The sequence below is a fragment of the Nerophis ophidion genome, linkage group LG14 (assembly GCF_033978795.1).
Source record: "Nerophis ophidion isolate RoL-2023_Sa linkage group LG14, RoL_Noph_v1.0, whole genome shotgun sequence".
In the NCBI taxonomy this organism is placed as follows: Eukaryota; Metazoa; Chordata; class Actinopteri; order Syngnathiformes; family Syngnathidae; genus Nerophis; species Nerophis ophidion.
Window position 1 is genome coordinate 8,856,912 of NC_084624.1, and position 22,771 is coordinate 8,879,682.

The 22,771-nt window shown below is 41.7% G+C and overlaps 1 protein-coding gene across 1 annotated transcript in view; it reads right to left on the minus strand.

Annotated features, from left to right (window-relative positions):
* Positions 1–22,771, minus strand: part of LOC133568069 (solute carrier family 25 member 36-A-like) — a 68,105-nt gene that overhangs the window by 35,743 nt on the left and 9,591 nt on the right. The window contains exons 2-4 of the mRNA XM_061919777.1: positions 22,260–22,424; positions 12,974–13,051; positions 4,355–4,455 (exon numbers count right to left, since the gene is read on the minus strand). Coding sequence (XP_061775761.1) covers positions 4,355–4,455; positions 12,974–13,051; positions 22,260–22,424 — 344 coding nt within the window. The remainder of the gene's footprint in view (positions 1–4,354; positions 4,456–12,973; positions 13,052–22,259; positions 22,425–22,771) is intronic.

A 22,771-nucleotide genomic window follows, 5' to 3' on the forward strand; every position in this document is an offset into this window, starting at 1 on the left:
CAAGCAATCCCTCAGAAAGCTGGCGTGCACATCACTTGTGCACGCCAGCTTTCCGAGACTCTTATTTTGTTAGCGGAGGCAGCATGAAGCAGGGCTTTTATTGTGAAGATAGGAAATGTGCAGTCGGCCTTTAGAGTTTTGACGGAAGGGACGGCGCGAAAGTCTGTTGAAATAAAAAGTGTTTCTCGCCTTCCTCTCTGTCATTTTTTCATAATAATGAACTGGCAGCAGCCAGCGTCATCTCACAAGACCCTCGGGTGCCGTGAATGTCAATCAAGCAAGCTACGGAATTTGCCGCCAATGTTTTTCTTGTAAAGTGTATGGAAGCTGGATGAATTACATGCCAAAAACCAACCACTTTCATGTGGTATTGTACAGAAAGGACAACTTTTTTTCTCCTCCATTTGAAAATGTGGGCGTTATCATCATTACTGTCTGATTCCAATCAATGCAAGTCATCAGAATCAGGTAATACACCAACTTATATTCTTGTCTCCGTGAAAGAAAGACATCTATATGTGTTACACATGCTTGTATTATCATTAAACACATTTAACTTGTTTACAAAAATGTCTCTTTCATAAATAAATAAATATAAATGATATATATAAATGAGGTAGATCCCCTCGAGTTGGTCAATTGAAAAGTAGCTCGCCTGCAGAAAAAGTGTGGGCACCCCTGCTTTAAAGCATAAGCAAGCATGCATCAATATAGCTCTTGTCTCAAAGTAGATGTACTGTCACCACCTGTCACATCACGCCGTGACTTATTTTGAGTTGTTTGCGGTTTTCCTGTTTGTAGTGTTTTAGTTCTTGTCTTGTGCTCCTATTTTGGTTGCTTTTTCTCTTTTTGGGGTATTTTCCTGTAGCAGTTTCATGTCTTCCTTTGAGCGCTACTTCACGCATCTACTTTGTTTTAGCAATCAAGAATATTTCAGTCGTTTTTATCCTTCTTTGTGGGGACATTGTGGATTGTCAGGTCATGTTTGGATGTACATTGTTTTTGCTCCACAGTAACTCTTTGCTGTCGTCCAGCATTCTGTTTTTTTGTTTACTTTGTAGCCAGTTCATTTTAAGTTTTGCTCTGGTTCGATTTCACTTATTCAGGACTTATGCAGATACCAACTACACAAATACAGGCACCATCAGGTAAGAAAAGTTGGTCTTGCACCACCTGTCACATAACGCCGTGACTTATTTGGAGTTTTTTTGCTGTTTTCCTGTGTGTACCGTTTTAGTTCTTGTCTTGTTCTTGTCATGTCATGGACGGATGTACTTTGTGGACGCCATCTGCTGCTCCTCACGCTGTAAGTCTTTAATGTTGTCTGGCATTCTGTTTTTATTTACTTTGCAGCCAGTTCAGTTTTAGCTCCGTTTTGCACAGCCATCCCTAAGCTTCAATGCCTTTTGTTTATTTTTGGTTAAAGCATTAGATACCTTTTTACCTGCACACTGCCTCCCGCTGTCGTCTGCATACTGTGGTCACGACAAATCATCTACAAAGCAAATAGCTACCTGCTGCCACCTACTGATATGGAAGAGTATTACACGGTTACTCTGCCGAGCTCTAGACAGCACCGACACTCAACAAAAACAAATAATTTGCCGATTATAATTACTTGTTAGCGAAAAATAACGCAATTCGGCGAAATTACATAATCTCCCACGGCACACCAGACAATATCTCCCGGCACAATAACAGTGGTTGAAAAACACTGGTTTAGAGCAAGTTTGGAAGAAGGCAAGATTGTTTCGTAAATATCTCCGCCATGGTTCGATTTCACTTATTCAGGACTTATGCAGATACCAACTACACAAAAACAGGCACCATCAGGTAAGAAAAGTTGGTCTTGCAACACCTGTCAAATAACGCAGTGACTTATTTGGAGTTTTTGGCTGTTTTCCTGTGTGTACCGTTTTAGTTCTTGTCATGTCATGTACGGATGTACTTTGTGGACGCCATCTGCTGCTCCTCACGCTGTAAGTCTTTAATGTCGTCCGGCATTCTGTTTTTGTTTACCTTGCAGCCAGTTCAGTTTTAGCTCCGTTTTGCACAGCCATCCCTAAGCTTCAATGCCTTTTGTTTATTTTTGGTTAAAGCATTAGATACCTTTTTACCTGCACACTGCCTCCCGCTGTCGTCTGCATACTGTGGTCACGACAAATCATCTACAAAGCAATTAGCTACTTGCTGCCACCTACTGATATGGAAGAGTATTACACGGTTACTTCTGCTAGGCTCTAGACAGCACCGACACTCAACAAAAACAAATCATTTGCCGATTATAATTACTTGTTAGCGAAAAATAACGCAGTTAGGCGAAATTACATAATCTCCCACGGCACACCAGACAATATCTCGCGGCACACTAACAGTGGTTGAAAAACACTGGTTTGGAGCAAGTTTGGAAGAAGGCAAGATTGTTTCGTAAATATCTCCGCCATGCCGCCATGGTTCGATTTCACTTATTCAGGACTTATGCAGATCCCAAATACACAAAAACAGGCACCATCAGGTAAGAAAAGTTGGTCTTGCATACCCTTTAATTACCTTTAGCTCACTGGGCATCTAATAGCATGTTTTGCTTTTTCCGTGGCATTTTGTTAGCGTTGTGCGAACTCCCTGTGCGTCACGCGCACATTTACAGTGAGTGAAATATACACTACGTTGAAGTTTTACGTCTTTTTACACCTAATAAAAGGTCGACAACCTGACCCGTCCTCGGCTAACCTCCATTTTCAAACAAAGAGTGTGGAATTTTATCAAAATACCTTTATATTATTTTACCGCACATGGCTTAACTTATTTTTACACTTAGACTTCCTTTTTATTGTCATTCAAATTTGAACTTTACAGTACAATTAAGAATGACATTTTGTTGCATTAGCTCATGGTAGTGAAGGATACACAAGCAAAAAGGTGCAGATATAAATAAATAGATTACTGTACATATAAATATATTGTTTATGCATCCAGGTTTAATCCATTTTTGAGGGGAATTGATGGGATAATTCATACTTGCCAACCCTCCCGGATTTTCCGGGAGACTCCCGAAATTCAGCGCCTCTCCCGAAAACATCCCGGGACAAATTTTCTCCCGCAAATCTCCCGAAATTCAGGCGGAGCTGGAGGCCACGCCTCCTCCAGCTCCATGCGGACCTGAGTGAGGACAGCCTGTTTTCACGTCCGCTTTCCCACAATATAAACAGCGTGCCTGCCCAATGACGTTATAACTGTAAAATGATCGAGGGCGAGTTCTTGGTTTCTTATGTGGGTTTATTGTTAAGCAGTTTCATTAACGTCCTCCCGGCGCAGCGACAACACACAACAACAGCAGTCACGTTTACGTCTACCGTAAAGCGGTTCGTCTGTCGTAAACGACAATGTTGTGACATTATTAAACAGGACGATACTGCCATCTACTGTACATGCATGTGGTTGGGAAAAATAGTGACAGAGAATAGAACAAGGATGGACAATTCAACCCTTAACTCAACAATGAGTAGATGAGTGTTATGTGTGTGTATATGTGTAAATAAATGAACACTGAAATTCAAGTATTTCATTTCTATATATATATATATATATGTATGTATATATATAGCTAGAACTCACTGAAAGTCAGGTATTTCTTTTATATTTATATATATACATATATATGAAATACTTGAATTTTAACCACGCCTCCCACCTCCCGAAATTGGAGATCTCAAGGTTGGCAAGTATGGGATACTTGGATGAATTATTTAAAAAATGGCAGTCTGACTTTACAGAAAAAAATCGTTTCAACACATTAACAATTAGATGTTGACAGTGTCCTCGTAGGTGTTGTGTTCAATCTTTAAGGTTCCACTGTACTTTTTGTCTCATTGTTGCTCCCGCTAAGGTGTTTGTTTTTTTTTTTGGCCTTTTACATCTTTTCTACATGGTTTGAATTGCTTAAAAAAAAGGTACCATGGTCTTTACAGAGAAGCATTTGTCACCACAACAACTGTTGGATCCCGAGAGTCTTAAATTGTGCTTTCTGATACACCGCCCTTTTTAAATACTGCATTTTGTGTACATGACAAGCTGAGGTGTAGCCACTAACTTTTAGCTTTAGCATACTCGGAATGTTATGAGGGTGTACATTTGTGAGATGGAGAATGAGGTAGGGGTAATATTCATTGGTGATGACAACTGATGAAATATGCGGGTTATAATATCTGATGAATACTGAGGGAGTCACTCTGTCATATTGTGGGCTTTCTGTCTACACAACCCATCATAGTCCAGACAGACAGACAGACAGACAGACAGACAGACAGACAGACAGACAGACAGACAGAAGGGAGGGGGTGGGAGCCTTGGTTACCTGCCATCCCAGCAGACACCATGTGCACCTGGGTAGAGTCCGCCTCCAGCACGCCATTCAGCTTCTCCTTGGCCGTTGAATAGGCAGCAAAGTAGATCGCCCTAAGGAAAAATAAGCACAGATGGTTTAGATCACCTGCAATAAAATGAACAAAAAAAAACTATTCTCAAAACTGTGACAAATAATAATTAACTTAGAATTTCATGGCTGCAACACGTGCCAAAGTAGTTGGGAAAGGGCATGTTCACCACTGTGTTACATCACCTTTTCTTTTAACAACACTCAATAAACGTTCGGGAACTGAGGAAACTAATTGTTGAAGCTTTGAAAGTGGAGTTAGTTCCCATTCTTGTTTTATGTAGAGCTTCAGTCGTTCAACAGTCCGGGGTCTCCGCTGTCGTATTTTACGCTTCATAATGCGCCACACATTTTCCATGGGAGACAGGTCTGGACTGCAGGCGGGCCAGGAATGTACCCGCACTCTTTTTTTTTACGAAGCCACGCTGTTGTAACACCTGCTGAATGTGGCTTGCTGAAATAAGCAGGGGCGTCCATGAAAAAGACGGCGCTTAGATGGCAGCTTATGTTGTTCCAAAACCTTTATGTACCTTTCAGCATTAATGGTGCCTTCACAGATGTGTAAATTACCCATGCCTTGGGCACTAATACACCCCCATACCATCACATATGCTGGCTTTTCAACTTTGTGTCGATAACAGTCTGGATGGTTCGCTTCCCCTTTGGTCCGAATGACACGATGTGGAATATTTCAAAAAACAATTTGAAATGTGGACTCGTCAGATGACAGAGCACTTTTCCACTTTGCATCAGTCCATCTTAGATGATCTTGAGCACAGAGAAGCCGGCGGCGTTTCTGGATGTTGTTGATAAATGGCTTTCGCTTTGCATAGTAAATTATAAATGATAAATGGGTTGTACTTGTATAGCGCTTTTCTACCTTCAAGGTACTCAAAGCGCTTTGACATTACTTCCACATTTACCCATTCACACACACATTCACACACTGATGGAGGGAGCTGCCATGCAAGGCGCCAACCAGCACCCATCAGGAGCAAGGGTGAAGTGTCTTGCTCAGGACACAACGGACGTGATGAGGTTGGTACTAGGTGGGATTTGAACCAGGGACCCTCGGGTTGCACACGGCCACTCTTCCACTGCGCCACGCCGTCCCTAGTAGAGCTTTAACTTGTACTTACAGATGTAGCGACGAACTATATTTAGTGACAGTGGTTTTCTAAAGTGTTCCTGAGCCCATGTGGTGATATCCTTTAGAGATTGATGTCGGTTTTTGATACAGTGCCGTCTGAGGGATCGAAGGTCACGGTCATTCAATGTTGGTTTCCGGCCATGCCGCTTACGTGGAGTGATTTCTCCAGATTCTCTGAACCTTTTGATGATATTATGGAGCGTAGATGTTGAAATCCCTAAATTTCTTGCAATTGCATTTTGAGAAACGTTGTTCTTAAACTGTTTGACTATTTGCTCACGCAGTTGTGGACAAAGGGGTGTACCTCGCCCCATCCTTTCTTGTGAAAGACTGAGCATTTTTCGTGAAGATGTTTTTATAGCCAATCATGGCACCCACCTGTTCCCAATTAGCCTGCACACCTGTGGGATGTTCCAAATAAGTGTTTGATGAGCACTCCTCAACATTACCAGTATTTACTGCCACCTTTCCCAACTCCTTTGTCACGTGTTGCTGGCATCAAATTCTAAAGTTAATGATTATTTGCAAAAAAAAAAAAATGTTTATGAGTTTGAACATCAAAAATGTTGTCTTTGTAGCATATTCAACTGAATATGGGTTGAAAATAATTTGCAAATCATTGTATTCTGTTTATATTTACATCTAACACAATTTCCCAACTCATATGTAAAAGGCCATGTCGCCCAGCCCTTTTAGGAACGTAAAAATATTGCTTGATTGAGCACCTGGATGCCATCCATTCATCCATTTTCTGCCGATTATTCCATTTTGAGGCCGCTGGTGCCTATCTCAGCTACAATCGGGCAGAAGGCGGTGTACACCCTGGACAAGTCGCCACCTCATCGCAGGGCCGACACAAATAGACAGACAACATCTTTCATCTCCGTAATATCGCTAAAATTCGCTCCATTTTGTCCACTGAAGACGCCGAGATCATTATCCATGCGTTTGTTACGCCTCGTCTCGATTACTGTAACGTATTATTTTCGGGTCTCCCCATGTCTAGCATTAAAAGATTACAGTTGGTACAAAATGCGGCTGCTAGACTTTTGACAAGAACAAGAAAGTTTGATCATATTACGCCTGTACTGGCTCACCTGCACTGGCTTCCTGTGCACTTAAGATGTGACTTTAAGGTTTTACTACTTACGTATAAAATACTACACGGTCTAGCTCCATCCTATCTTGCCTATTGTATTGTACCATATGTCCCGGCAAGAAATCTGCGTTCAAAAGACTCCGGCTTATTAGTGATTCCTAGAGCCCAAAAAAAGTCTGCGGGCTATAGAGCGTTTTCCGTTCGGGCTCCAGTACTCTGGAATGCCCTCCCGGTAACAGTTCGACATGCTACCTCAGTAGAAGCATTTAAGTCTCACCTTAAAACTCATCTGTATACTCTAGCCTTTAAATAGACCTCCTTTTTAGACCAGTTGATCTGCCGCTTCTTTTCTTTCTCCTATGTCCCCCCCTCCCTTGTGGAGGGGGTCCGGTCCGATGACCATGGATGAAGTACTGGCTGTCCAGAGTCGAGACCCAGGATGGACCGCTCGTCGGGACCCAGGACTGACCGCTCGCCTGTATCGATTGTGGACATCTCTACGCTGCTGATCCGCCTCCGCTTGAGATGGTCTCCTATGGACGGGACTCTCGCTGCTGTCTTGGATCCGCTTTGAACTGAACTCTCACGGCTGTGTTGGATCCACTATGGATTGAACTTTCACAGTATCATGTTAGACCCGCTCGACATCCATTGCTTTCGGTCCCCTAGAGGGGGGGGGGTTGCCCACATCTGAGGTCCTCTCCAAGGTTTCTCATAGTCAGCATTGTCACTGGCGTCCCACTGGATGTGAATTCTCCCTGCCCACTGGGTGTGAGTTTTCCTTGCCCTTTTGTGGGTTCTTCCGAGGATGTTGTAGTCGTAATGATTTGTACAGTCCTTTGAGACATTTGTGATTTGGGGCTATATAAATAAACATTGATTGATTGATTGATTGAACATTCACACTCAAATCCATTTAAAATGAATAAGCACGAAATTTATTATGTCATCGGGGATGAGCTCCGGCTTTTCTGTGACCCTCCTCCACGTGAGGAGGACAGGAAAATGCACAGCAGGATCAGTTCTTACCAATTCCTGTGTGTACGTGTAACTGGAACTCATAGCCAGCTTTGGTGGCCTTTTTATCCCTTATGATATAAGCCGTGCTCGGGAGGGGGGGAAAAAAAAAAAAATCATGTCAGAGGACTTAATCGCTATTTCTGCTGAGTGGAATTAAACCTCTCCCGCATCTCCTTGTTCTGCATAATTACTGGTAACGCAAGCGGTTTCCTGTGCTTGCATTTTGTTTTGTCACACCTCGAGCCAACATTCTGCGGGTCGCTAAATATAATATGAGAATATATCAGCCGTGTATTCCAGCAAGCGGGACATGAGGCTGTAAAACTTATAAAAAGCTTTACTTAAGCTAGATTGGGTCCATTTAGTCGGCAACCCACGGCTCTTTAGCGCCGCCCTAGTGGCTCTCTGGACCTTTTTCAAAAATATATGAAAAATGTAAACGAGGGGAAAACAACATATTTTTTGTTTTAATTTGCTTTCTGTAGGGGGAAAAACATGACACAAACCTCCCTAATTGCTACAAAGCACACTTTTTATATTAAACATGCTTCACTGATTCGAGTATTTCCCGAGCGCCGTTTTGTCCTACTAATTTTGCCGGTCCTTGAACTCACCCTAGTTTGTTTACATGTATAACTTTCTCCGACTCTCTAAGACGTGATTTATGCCACTTCTTTTTCTGTCTCATTTTGTCCATCAAACTTATAACGTTGTGCGTGAATGCACAAAGGTGAGTTTTGTTGATGTTATTGACTTGTGTGGAGTGCTAATCAGACATATTTGGTCACTGCAAGCTAATCGATGCTAACATGCTATTTAGGCTAGCTGTATGTACATATTGCATCATTATGCCTCATTTGTAGCTATATTTGAGCTCATTTAGTTTCTTTTAAGTCCTCATGAAACACTATCTGCATGTAATATGGCTTTTAATTTTTTGCGGCTCCAGACTGATTTGTTTTTGTATTTTTGGTCCGATATGGCTCTTTCAACATTTTGGGTTGCCGACCCCTGATTTAGTGGAAAGAATGTGACCTCGCTGGTTGTTTGGAGGGGACTGAATTGTGCTTATTACGCCTCAGGAATTGGTTTTTAACTAATATCCTCACCAAGATGTTATTCCGATACTGTCTCTGTTATTGTAAAGCCAAGCATTGCTCGTGACAAACTTTTACCAAAGTATCATACCAGTGAACGCAATACCCAAATAAAGAATCTGCCGCATTGGTGACTCAGTCTCTGTGGTTTTTCCCCAAAATATTTTATTAAGTCCATCCATCCATATTCTTCCGCTTATCCGAAGTGGGGTCACGGGGGCAGCAGCCTAAGCAGGGAAGCCCAGACTTCCCTCTCCCCGGGCCACTTCGTTCAACTCCTCCCGGGGGATCCCAAGGAGTTCCCAGGCCAGCCGTGAGACCCCTATGGAGGCGTTCTGGTGGCATCCTGACCAGATGCCCGGACCACCTCACCTGGCTCCTCTCCATGTGAAGAAACAGTCTCTTTACTTTGAGCTAACCCCAGGGGAGGAAACTCATTTGGGCCGCTAGTACCCGTCATCTTGTCCTTTCGGTCATAACCCAAAGCTCATGACCATAGGTGAGGATGGGAATGTAGTTCACCGGTAAATTTGAGAGCTTTGCCTTCCGGCTCAGCACCTTCTTCACCACAACGGATCGATACAGCGTCCGCATTACTGAAGACGCCGCACCGATCCGCCTATGGACTTTACCATCCACTCTTCCCTCACTCGTGAACAAGACTCCCAGGTACTTGAACTCCTCCACTTGGGGCAAAATCTCCTCCCCAACCCGAAGATGGCACTCCACCCTTTCCCGGGTGAAGTACGGATGCAAAATAACCCACCACGTGACCAAGGAAAGTTGCAAGTACCAGTACTTTGATAAAGAAGGCGAGAATCACTACAAAATCTGCTGCAGCTGTTACATAAACTGTAATATTTTACATGATAGAGATGTCCGATAATGTCGATATTATCGGCCGATAAATGCTTTGAAATGTAATATCGGAAATTATCGGTATCGGTTTCAAAAAGGAAAATGTATAACTTTTTAAAACGGACGTAGGGAGAAGTACAGAGCGCCAATAAACCTTTTTACACACACAACTGAATGCAACACATACTTGGTCAACAGCCATACAGGTCACACTGAGGGTGGCCGTATAAACGACTTTAACACTGTTACAAATATGCGCCACACTGTGAACCCACACCAAACAAGAATGACAAACACTTTTCGGGAGAACATCTCCACCGTGACACAACATAAACACAACAGAACAAATACCAGGAACCCCTTGCAGCACTAACTCTTCCGGGATGCTACAATATACACCCTTTGCTACCCAACCTCCTCATGCTCTCTAAATTCCAAGCTGCAGTTTTGAGGCATGTTAAAAAAAATAATGCACTTAGTGACTTCAAAAATAAATATGGCATTGCCATGTTGGCATTTTTTCCATAACTTGAGTTGATTTATTTTGGAAAACTTTGTTACATTGTTTAATGCATCCAGCGTGGCATCACGACAAAATTAGGCATAATAATGTGCTCATTCCACAACTGTATATATCGGAATCGGTAATTAAGAGTTGGACAACATCGAAATATCGGATATCGGCAAAAAAGCCATTTTCAGACGTCTCTAAAAAAATAACATTTAATATTTACATATTTTGATCATTATAAACATCAATTGCAAAAACGCATCACGAAGTTTGCTTTTTTTTTTCAACAACATCACTAATTACTGCTCACTGCAGACTTCATTACAGCAAATTACAAAACCCAAAAGCAGTGAAGTCGTCACGTTGTGTAAATGGTAAATAAAAACAGAATGTAATGATTTGCAAATCCTTTTCAACTTATATCCAAATAAATAGACTGCAAAGACAAGATATTTAACATTCGAACTGGTAAAGTAAATTTTTTGAAAATCTTATTAGCTCATTTCGAATTTGATGCCGGCAACATGTTTCAAAAAAGCTGGCACAAGTAGCAAAAACGACTGAGAAAGTTGAGGAATGCTATATTAATTCAGTATGAAGAAGAATGTTTTAATGTAGACACATAAAATTATCATACTGCTGTGATTATATGCATCAAGTGTATGTATATACAGTGGGGCAAAAAAGTATTTAGTCAGCCACCGATTGTGCAAGTTCTCCTGCTTAAAATTATGACAGAGGTCTGTAATTTTCATCATAGGTACACTTCAACTGTGAGAGACAGAATGTGAAAAAAAATCCAGGAATTCACATTGTAGGAATTTTAAATCATTTATTTTTAAATTATGGTGGAAAATAAGTATTTGGTCAACCATTCAAAGCTCTCACTGATGGAAGGAGGTTTTGGCTCAAAATCTCACGATACATGGCCCCATTCATTCTTTCCTTAACACAGATCAATCATCCTGTCTTCTAGCAAAAAAAACAGCCCCAAAGCATGATGTTTCCACCCCCATGCTTCACAGTAGGTATGCTGTTCTTGGGATGCAACTCAGTATTCTTCTTCCTCCAAACACGACGAGTTGAGTTTATACCAAAATGGATACATGGATGATACAGCAGAGGATTGGGAGAATGTCATGTGGTCAGATGAAACCAAAATAGAACTTTTTGGTATAAACTCAACTCGTTGTGTTTGGAGGAAGAAGAATACTAAGTTGCATCCCAAGAACACCACACCTACTGTGAAGCATGGGGGTGGAAACATCATGCTTTGGGGCTGTTTTTCTGCTAAGGGGACAGGACGATTGATCCGTGTTAAGGAAAGAATGAATGGGGCCGTGTATCGTAAGATTTGAGCCAAAGCCTCCTTCCATCAGTGAGAGCTTTGAATGGTTGACCAAATACTTATTTTCCACCATAATTTACAAATAAATTATTTAAAATTCCTACAATGTGAATTCCTGGATTTTTTTTTCACATTCTGTCTCTCACAGTTGAAGTGTACCTATGATGAAAATTACAGACCTCTGTCATCATTTGAAGTGGGAGAACTTGCACAATCGCTGGCTGACTAAATATTTTTTTGCCCCACTGTATATATGGTGTATTGCCATATGGCCCTAAAAATATCAAAATATTTAAAAAATGCCATATCGCCCAGCCGTAGGTCAGACACAAAAGGACAAAAAAGGGATTGAGCGACAGGTAATGATAAAAATTCCAAAGAACTAGAAGCAGCGAGCACAAACCAGATTAGATCCATAACCGACTATCCACTTAGACCAGGGGTGGGGAACCTATGGCTCTAGAGCCAGATGTGGCTCTTTTGATGACTGCACCTGGCTCTCTGATAAATCTGAGCTGACGTTGCTTAACACGATAAGTAATGAATAATTCCACTTGTAATCACAGTGTTAAAAATAACGTTCAAAATATAACACATTCTCATGCATTTTTAATCCATCCATCCGTTTCCTACCGCACCTGTTCAAGAACTTGCATTAATGGTAAGAAGTTATTTATTTATTATTGGTTAGCGTGGGGTTTGCCCTCCTGGGGGTTCTTCAGACCCCCAAGCACCGACATGAGAGCCTGTTTCAGGGTTACAATATTGTTTTATTTTTCAATAAGTCTCTCAGTTGCTTTCCAGCAATAGTTTTCCCAGCCCCAACCCAGTCTCTCCTCCTGGCTGCTACTTATAACAGAGCGACAGGTGATTAGATAACAAGGCCCAGGTGGGCCGTCTACGCGCCTGTCGATGCAGGCCCGCAGGCCACGCCCCCTCCACAGTTAGCTTCAGAATAACAATGTTATTACAAAGAATAAGAGACCTATTATATTCTAGAAATGTTGGTCTTACTTAAAAATGCACGTGTTTAGTTGTGTTCAGTGTTAAAAAAAATATTATATGGCTCTTACGGAAATACATTTTGAAATATTTGGCTTTCATGGCTCTCTCAGCCAAAAAGGATCCCGACCCCTGACTTAGACAATACGCAACAGCTATGACGAGAGCGGTCACATGACGGCAAAGTCGCAGCTGGCCAGCACCTTCGTCTGCGGTTTTCTCCAAACTGTGATAGGCTGCCTTCAGGCTGTTGCACAACCAAAACTGGCAAGGCAAAGAAAGAAGGAACAATCTCCGTTTTGGCAAACCTGACGCAGAGCAACACAACTGCGTATCATATTCGACAAATTCCCAATTCTATTGATTTGGAAGATTCTGGTAGCGCTTCGGACATTGCAAAGTCTAAAAGTAGAACAAGAGTCCTGGCAGAAGAAGGGTGGTAAATAGCAAACATACCTGGAAGGTGCCACACCCACGAGGTTGGGTCCGAGTCCTCTAAAGAGTGACCGCAATCCCTCTCTTTCGAAGATAAGCCTGCAGACAGACAAAGAGTTCATTTTGGAGGTTGAGACAATCTTTACTCGCCGTGTGCAAAGGAATGCATGCAGACGGAAGTAGGACACTGGATCAATGATTACATGTGCGGGCGTTTACAAACCCTGTTTGCATATGAGTTGGGAAATTGTGTTAGATGTAAGTATAAACAGAATACAATGATTTGCAAATCATTTTCAACCCATATTCAATTGAATGCACTACAAAGACAACATATTTGATGTTCAAACTGATAAATAATAATTAACTTAGTATTTCATGGCTGCAACACGTGCCAAAGTAGTTGGGAAAGGGCATGTTCACCACTGTGTTACATCACCTTTTCTTTTAACAACACTCAATAAACGTTTGGGAACTGAGGAAACTAATTGTTGAAGCTTTGAAAGTGGAATTCTTTACCATTCTTGTTTTATTAGAGCTTCAGTCGTTCAACAGTCCGGGGTCTCCCCTGTCATAATGTGCCACACATTTTCGATGGGAGACAGGTGTGGACTGCAGGCGGGCCAGGAAAGTACCCGCACTCTTTTTTTACAAAGCCACGCTGTTGTAACACCTGCTGAATATGGCTTGGCATTGTCTTGCTGAAATAAGCAGGGGCGTCCATGAAAAAGACGGCGCTTAGATGGCAGCATATGTTGTTCCAAAACCTGTATGTACCTTTCAGCATTAATGGTGCCTTCGCAGATGTGTAAGTTACCCATGCCTTGGGCACTAATGCACCCCCATACCGTCACAGATGCTGGCTTTTGAACTTCGTGTCTATAACAGTCTGGATGGTTCGCTTCCCCTTTGGTCCAAATGACACGATGTGGAATATTTCCAAAAACAATTTGAAATGTGGACTCGTCAGACCACAGAACACTTTTCCACTTTGCATCAGTCCATCTTAGATGATCTCGGGCCCAGAGAAGCCGGCGCTGTTTCTGGATGTTGTTGATAAATGGCTTTCGCTTTGCAAAGTAGAGCTTTAACTTGCACTTACAGATGTAGCGACAAACTGTAATTAGTGACAGTGGTTTACTGAAGTGTTCCTGAGGCCATGTGGTGATATCCTTTAGAGATTGAGGTCGGTTTTTGATACAGTGCCGTCTGAGGGATCGAAAGTCAAGGTCATTCAATGTTGGTTTACGGCCATGCCGCTTACGTGGAGTAATTTCTCCAGATTCTCTGAACCTTTTGATGATATTATGAACCGTAGATGTTGAAATCCCTTAATTTCTTGCAATTGCACTTTGAGAAACGTTGTTCTTAAACTGTTTGACTATTTGCTCACGCAGTTATGGACAAAGGGGTGTACCTCGCCCCATCCTTTCTTGTGAAAGACTGAGCATTTTTTGGGAAGCTGATTTTATACCCAATCCTGGCACCCACCTGTTCCCAATTAGCCTGCACACCTGTGGGTTTTCCAAATAAGTGTTTGATGAGCATTCCTCAACTTTATCAGTATGTATTGCCACCTTTCCCAACTTATTTATCACGTGTTGCTGGCATCAAATTCTAAATGATTATTTGCACCAAAAAAAATGTTTTATCAGTTTGAACATCAAATATGTTGTCTTTATAGTGCATTTAACTGAATATGGTTTGAAAATAATTGGCAAATCATTGTATTCTGTTTATATTTACATCTAACACAATTTCCCAACTCATATGGAAACGGGGTTTGTAAAGATAATTAATAAAATGAGCAATACAATAAACAAAAAGGTGAATTAGCCAGATGAGCTATGTGAGGCAGGTATTGCCTCACATAAAAGTGTAAAAAATATAATGTAAAGATTGCGGTTATTGGGTTTATTAAATATGTCCAAGACTCTCAAAATTCGGTTTGGTAAAAATACGACTGCACTTGGCGCAGTGGCTGTGTTTACTGGTAAATTCCTACCCAGTGTCATCCCTTCAAGACGGCCGACCAGCACGTTACCAGTACAGTCTGACACCCAGTAAATCCGGATACTCACGGAGCCACTATCAACATACTGAGAGACCCAAAATAAACAAAGTGGCAGGTAACCTTTGCTCTAGTGATCTTTATGGTGCTAAAAAGGACGATGACTAACAAGTTCATTCCGCGCTGTCACTTCCTACTAGGGCTGGATGATGTGGACCAAAAAGTATATCTCGATATATTTTTACTTAAACGGAATGTTGTAAAGACATGAAACAAAAACCTCTATGTAGGTCTGACTTAAACCTACATTTCCAATTAGAACCTTCTATAGCAAAAATCAACAGGAAGTTGGCAAAAACCCCTTCAAATCAAAATTTTCGCAAAAAATTCTATTTTTGCCTCTTTGAACTGAAATTTGACCCCCTTAAAATGCTTCAAAACTCACCAAACTTGGCACACACATCAGGACCGGCAAAAAATGCGATCTAGTGAAAAAAACCAAACCTTAAAACTCAAAATCGGTTGGGGACATCTCTACGCTGCTGATCCGCTTGAGATGGTTTCCTGTGGACGGGACTCTCGCTGCTGTCTTGGATCCCCTTGAACTGAACTCTCGCGGCTGTGTTGGAGCCACTATGGATTGAACTTTCACAGTATCATGTTAGACCCGCTCGACATCCATTGCTTTCGGTCCCCTAGAGGGGGGGGTTGCCCACATCTGAGGTCCTCTCCAAGGTTTCTCATAGTCAGCATTGTCACTGGCGTCCCACTGGATGTGAATTCTCCCTGCCCACTGGGTGTGAGTTTTCCTTGCCCTTTTGTGGGTTCTTCCGAGGATGTTGTAGTCGTAATGATTTGTGCAGTCCTTTGAGACATTTGTGATTTGGGGCTATATAAATAAACATTGATTGATTGATTGATTGAAAATTGCGCTCCATTGCAATTTTTGAATAAAACAAAGAAAAAACAGCTCCTAGGAAGACGAAACAGATAAAACTGCTTGTAACTTCTGGTAGGAATGTTGGACAGACATGAAACAAACACCTCAATGTAGGTCTCACTTAGACCTACATTTTGATGATTGGCATCTTTCAGGTAAAATCAACAGGAAGTTGGCAATTACCCCTTCAAAATAAAAGTTTTGTAAAAAGCCGTCACCTTTTTCCAGACAAAACTGCTTGTAACTTCTGTTAGGAATGTCGTAGAGACATGAAACAAAGACCTCTATGTTGGTCTGACTAAGACCAGGGCTTCAGTCGCGGGGGCAGCAGCCAAAGCGGAGCAGCCAAAGGCGGACCCGACCAACGCTGCTTGCAGCTTTAATTTTACTTAAAGTCGATATTCAATATACCGTATTTCCTTGAATTGCCGCCGGGTATATAGTATGCGCCTGCCTAGGGTCAAACTTGTTTCGCAAAATAATTAGACCATGCTTTAATGGAGGAGGCTGATTTCTATAACTTGAAACCGCATAAAGGGAAGAAGATTAAGACCTATTCAGTAGGATTTAAGGTCCGAGCTATTGAATATGCTAAAAAGAACAGTAAGCAGCTAAGTTTTATTAATATACCGTAGTTGCGTGTGTCAAATATGAGTCCTTAAATGACTCCCGCCTCCTGTAGGTAGAGGGCGCTAGTCATCCTTGCGACTAGAAGGGACAACAAGCACCGATCGTTTACTTTTTCCTCTCGCTTGCACTTTTAACATGGAGGATTACATATCTAAAATAAAACTGTTTTCTAAACTGGACTTTCAATCGAAGCAGAAGGTAATAAAGGAAGATCTCCACCGAGACAGAGAGACATATAAAACTTACGAAAGATAAGGAAGACTTCTATAAACTGTCACGTGTGGGTCGCATTTTACTGCGGGATCGTTCCTCCAGTGCAAACATGGACACTCCGGATAACAACGTAAAGGTACGAAGATTTAATAACAAAACCACTGGTACAAAACCAGACGAAATACACAAAAAGAAACGCGTGCCGAACGCACGGGAGCTAATGCTAACACTAGCACAGGTTCAGGAAACAAGAATAGCATACGTGATTGTTGCTTAGCCGCAAACAAGGGACCAAGACCGACTGACGGGACAAGGCAGGCTTAAATAGGAAAGTAATTAACAAAAACAGGTGTGCGTCTGGAACCCGCAGCAGGGGAAATTCATACGTTACCATGGTGACCAAACTAACTCACAAGGTGCACAAACAACAAAGGGGGTCCAAACTAACAGAAAATAACTAAACTAAACATGATCCAGACCACGGATCAATCAATCAATCAATCAATCAATGTTTACTTATATAGCCCTAAATCACTAGTGTCTCAAAGGGCTGCACAAACCACTACGACATCCTCGGTAGGCCCACATAAAGGCAAGGAAAACTCACACCCAGTGGGACGTCAGTGACAATAATGACTATGAGAACCTTGGAGAGGAGGAAAGCAATGGATGTCGAGCGGGTCTAACATGATACTGTGAAAGTTCAATCCATAATGGATCCAACACAGTCGCGAGAGTCCAGTCCAAAGCGGATCCAACACAGCAGCGAGAGTCCTGTTCACAGCGGAGCCAGCAGGAAACCATCCCAAGCGGAGGCGGATCAGTAGCGCAGAGATGTCCCCAGCCGATACACAGGCAAGCAGTACATGGCCACCGGATCGGACCGGACCCCTCCACAAGGGAGAGTGGGACATAGAAGAAAAAGAAAAGAAACGGCAGATCAACTGGTCTAAAAAGGGAGTCTATTTAAAGGCTAGAGTATACAAATCATGACATAAACAAGTTATCGATGCGTTTGATCAGAAGGAGCTGTGCACGGACTTCATTTGGAAGTAAAGGTAAGACTATAATAACATTTTTATTTATTCAATGGGCTTTTCATGATGGTATCCTTACATCACACTCAAATTTTTAAGCGCAGGCCTAAATTTACCGCATGCCTTTGGTAAGTGCCGGAATGAGAAGAGGTTTTAAATAAATTAGCGTCCCTGCGGCAATTCAAGGAAATACGGTATATCTTGTTATATTTTCCTGTGAAAATATATACTGGGCGATATATAGAATATACTCGATATATCACGGGTTTCTCTCTGTGCGATATAGAAAATGACTACATCGTAATATTCGAGTATACGTCCTCGCCAAGTTGCTTTTAGCTGCAAGCATTACTCTTCTCACTCTATCTTGTCTCTCCTTCCCACAGAGACAAAAAACAAGCGCACCTTCTTACATACGTCACATTCTGTCGCGCGTGCAACGACATACGCTCTCGCGGAACAGAGATATAACGGAATGTGTAACGATAGCAGTGGTGCTAGCGGTAATACGAGCGAAAGAAGGTGCCAATCTGGTAACAAATGAAGGAATTAATTCCCGAGACGAACAGCAGGGCGGCCATCGTCTGGCGGTGGTTTGGCTTCAAGCGGGAACATGTTGAACAGACAAACGTAATATGTCGAGTGTGCGGGAAAAAAAGTAGCATTGCTGCTAATTTGTAGCATCGTTTGAAAAGTCACGCGCTAGAGAATAAGGAGCTTTTAGCTTTTATGTTCCACCTTGACTATGCTCATTATTCCAGTTTTAAATTACACTCCACTCTGAGTCTCAGGGCTCAGAATAAAATTGTTACCCACAGTTACGCAACCGAAATCATGAAAATAACATAACAAGTCTTCCTCTGGCTGCATGCTGACCTACTTTTTTTTTACGCGTGCACATTTTTCCAATTCCCTTGCTTCTTCCGTTCCCACTCTCCCCGCATCTGTCCTCCTCGGCTCTGTTTGCAGCGGTCTGAGCTTTCAGATAACGGCTGCACAAGACCGAGCGGAAAGCAAAGCTCTTGCGCTGCAAACATCTTTAAATCCGTCCGTCCATTTCCTCGCACTTATCCCGGTGAAATAGACACTTTTTTTACAAAAAAAAAAGCTGTAAACCTAAGAAGGTCTGTCATTTCCAAAAGGGACTTTTCCTGAAGGAGAATTTTTTTTAAAGCCGTTAAACGTGACATAAATATTGTAAAAGTCCTCATAAATTCACATGACATAAACCAAACATTGAATAATCCTTAAATACTTCAAAACCTGGAAGTAAAATTATCCACACTATTTCTCTTTTGTGTGTTAAAAATACTGTTAAAAGTTTGATTACCAGAGATGTTTGAGTGTTCACTAAAAAAACTACCGTATTTTTCGGACAATAAGGTGCACTGCTTGGCACTCAGCGTCAAGGGTAGTTATTGGGGGTAAAATCACCAAAAACTATCCCCGGGCGTGACCACCGCTGCTGCTCACTGCTCCCCTTACCTCAAGTGTGATCAAGGGTGATGGGTCAAATGCAGAGGATAATTTTGCCACACCTAGTGTGTGTGTGTGACAGTCATTGGTACTTCAAATATCAATCATTTTCTCAAAAACTCCACTGGTATCACATTGCAGTCCACATGTATCTCTTATGTGTGACTGCCATCTACTTATCATTTCACCATGCACCAAATAAAATTGCTTTGATGTGGTTGAGCACAAGCAGAATTATGCCGTATATTAGTTTACATAAGTACATAGGTTTTGGTGTTGTTTACTGGCATCACATTGCAGTCCACACGTATCTCTTATGTGTGACTGCCATCTACTGATCACACTTATCATTTCACCATGCAACAAATAAAACTGCTTCGAGGTGGGTAAGCACAAGCAGAATTATGCCGTACATTAGTTTACATAAGTACATACGTTTTGGTAATGTTTACTGGCTTAATATTGCAGTCCACACATATATCTTACGTGTGACTGCCATCTACTGATCACACTTATTTCACCATGCACCAAATAAAACTGCTTTGAGGTGGGTGAGCACAAGCAGAATTATGCCATACATTAGTTTACGTAAGTACATAAGTTTTGGTAATGTTTACTGGCTTAATATTGCAGTCCACACATATATCTTATGTGTGACTGCCATCTACTGATCACACATATCGTTTCACCATGCACCAAATAAAACTGCTTTGAGGTGGGTGAGCACAAGCAGAATTATGCCGTACATTAGTTTACATAAGTACATACGTTTTGGTAATGTTTACTGGCTTAATATTGCAGTCCACACATATATCTTATGTGTGACTGCCATCTACTAATCACACTCATCATTTCACCATGCACCAAATAAAATTGCTTTGAGGTGGGTGAGCACAAGCAGATTTATGCCGTACATAAAGTTTACATAAGTACATAAGTTTTGGTGTTGTTTACTGGCTTAATATTGCAGTCTACACATATGTATTATGTGTGACTGCCATCTACTGATCACACTAATCATTTTACCACGCACCAAATAAAACTGCTTTGAGGTGGGTGAGCACAAGCAGAATTATGCCGTACATTAGTTTACATAAGTTTTGATGTTGTTTATTGGCATCACATTATAGTCCACATGTATCTCTTATGTGTGACTGTAATCTACTGATCACACTTATTTCACCACGCATCAAATAAAACTGCTTTGAGGTTGGTGAGCACAAGCATAATTATGCCATACATTAGTTTACATAAGTACATAAGTTTTGGTAATGTTTACTGGCTTAATATTGCAGTCCACACATATATCTTATGTGTGACTGCCATCTACTGATCACACTTATTTCACCATGCACCAAATAAAATTGCTTTGAGGTGGGTGAGTACAAGCACAATTATACCATACATTAGTTTACATAAGTACATAAGTTTTGGTAATGTTTACTGGCTTAATATTACAGTCCACACATATATCTTATGTGTGACTGCCATCTACTGATCACACTTATCATTTCACCATGCACCGAATAAAATTGCTTTGAGGTGGGTGAGCACAAGGAGAATTATGCCGTACATTAGTTTACATAAGTACACAAGTTTTGGTAATGTTTACTGGCTTAATATTGCAGTCCACACATATATCTTATGTGTGACTGCCATCTACTGATCACACTTATCATTTCACCATGCACCAAATAAAATTGCTTTGAGGTGGGTGAACACAAGCATAAATTATGCCGTACATTAGTTTACATAAGTTTTGATGTTGTTTATTGGCATCACATTACAGTCCACACGTATGTCTTATGTGTGACTGCCATCTACTGATCACACTTCTCATTTCACCATGCACCAAATAAAACTGCTTCGAGGTGGGTAAGCACAAGCAGAATTATGCCGTACATTAGTTTACATAAGCACATAAGTTTTGGTGTTGTTTACTGGCATCACATTGCAGTCCACATGTATCTCTTATTTGTGACTGCCATCTACTGATCACACTTATCATTTCACCATGCACTAAATAAAATTACTTCGAGCTGGGTAAGCACAGGCAGAATTTTGCCGTACATTACTTTACAAAAGTACATAAGTTTTGGTGTTGTTTACTGGGATCATATTGCAGTCCACACATATCTCTTATGTGTGACTGCCATCTACTGATCACACTTATCACTTCACCACGCACCAAATAAAATAACTTCGAGGTGGGTAAGCACAAGCAGAATTATGCCGTACATTACTGTACGAAAGAACATAAGTTTTAGTGTTGTTTACCTGGATCATATTGCAGTCCACACATATCTCTTATGTGTAACTGCCATCTACTGATCACACTTATCACTTCACCACGCACCAAATAAAATTGATTCGAGGTGGGTAAGCACAAGCAGAATTATGTCGTACATTAGGGGCACCGGGTATAAGGCACACTGTCGATTTTTTGAGAAAATGAAAGGATTTTAAGTGCGCCTTATAGTCAGAAAAATACGGTAATCAAAAATTTAATTGAATTAAAAGTGTGATTACCGGTAATCTTATTAAAAAATGTTATCACTTGACAGCATAAATTATTATAGAAAAATTTTTTCTATTATGCATCTTTAAAGCGTTTTATGCACGTCTCCCACCAATTTCCATCCATTCATTTTCTACCACTTTTCCCTTATTTCTTTCGTGAAATAAAGTATGTGACATGGTTAAAGTTAAGTTAAAGTACCAATGACTGTCACACACACACTAGGTGTGGCGAAATTATTCTCTGCATTTGACCCATCACCCTTGATCACCCCCTGGGAGGAGAGGGGAGCAGTGAGCAGCAGCGGTGGCCGCGCCCGGGAATCCTTTTTGGTGATTCAACCCCCAATTCCAACCCTTGATGCTGAGCGCCAAGCAGGGAGGTAACAACTCCCATTTTTATAGTCTTTGGTTTGAACTCATGACCTACCGACCTCAGGGCGGACACTCTAACCACTAGGCCACCGAGTCGGTTCTGCTTACTTGAGACAGTGCAGGGGTCCCGGCGGAGCGACGCGGGCCACGCTCGCTCCGTTTACAGTGCTGAGCTGGACTTCAGAGATGTAGAGCGTGACGGAGGACGACTGCAGCCTGGTCTTCACCACTTCCAGAGGACATGTCAAAATAGCCCCGACCGTGCCCCCGCATCTGATGGAAACCAAGAGACGAAAAGGTTAGGGGGGGGTTGATCACTCAAAGGGGATGGCGACGAGATATTAGCATTCAATAGTCATTGCACCGAGAGCTGGAATAGCAGACGAGTTGAGGAAAGGTGAATGTATTGTAGGACGATAAGAATGATTGTGGAGGGGATAAGCGCCAGACCACAGGCGTTAACACACTCACGGCGCCAGGGACCAGATCTGGCCCGCATGACATCATTTTATCTGGCCTGGAAATGATACGTGTCAATAAAGTACTTCATATTTTCTCACTAAATGTCATGGATGTGGTTTCAGTTTGACAAAAAAAAAATGTATATACTGCCTGAAATT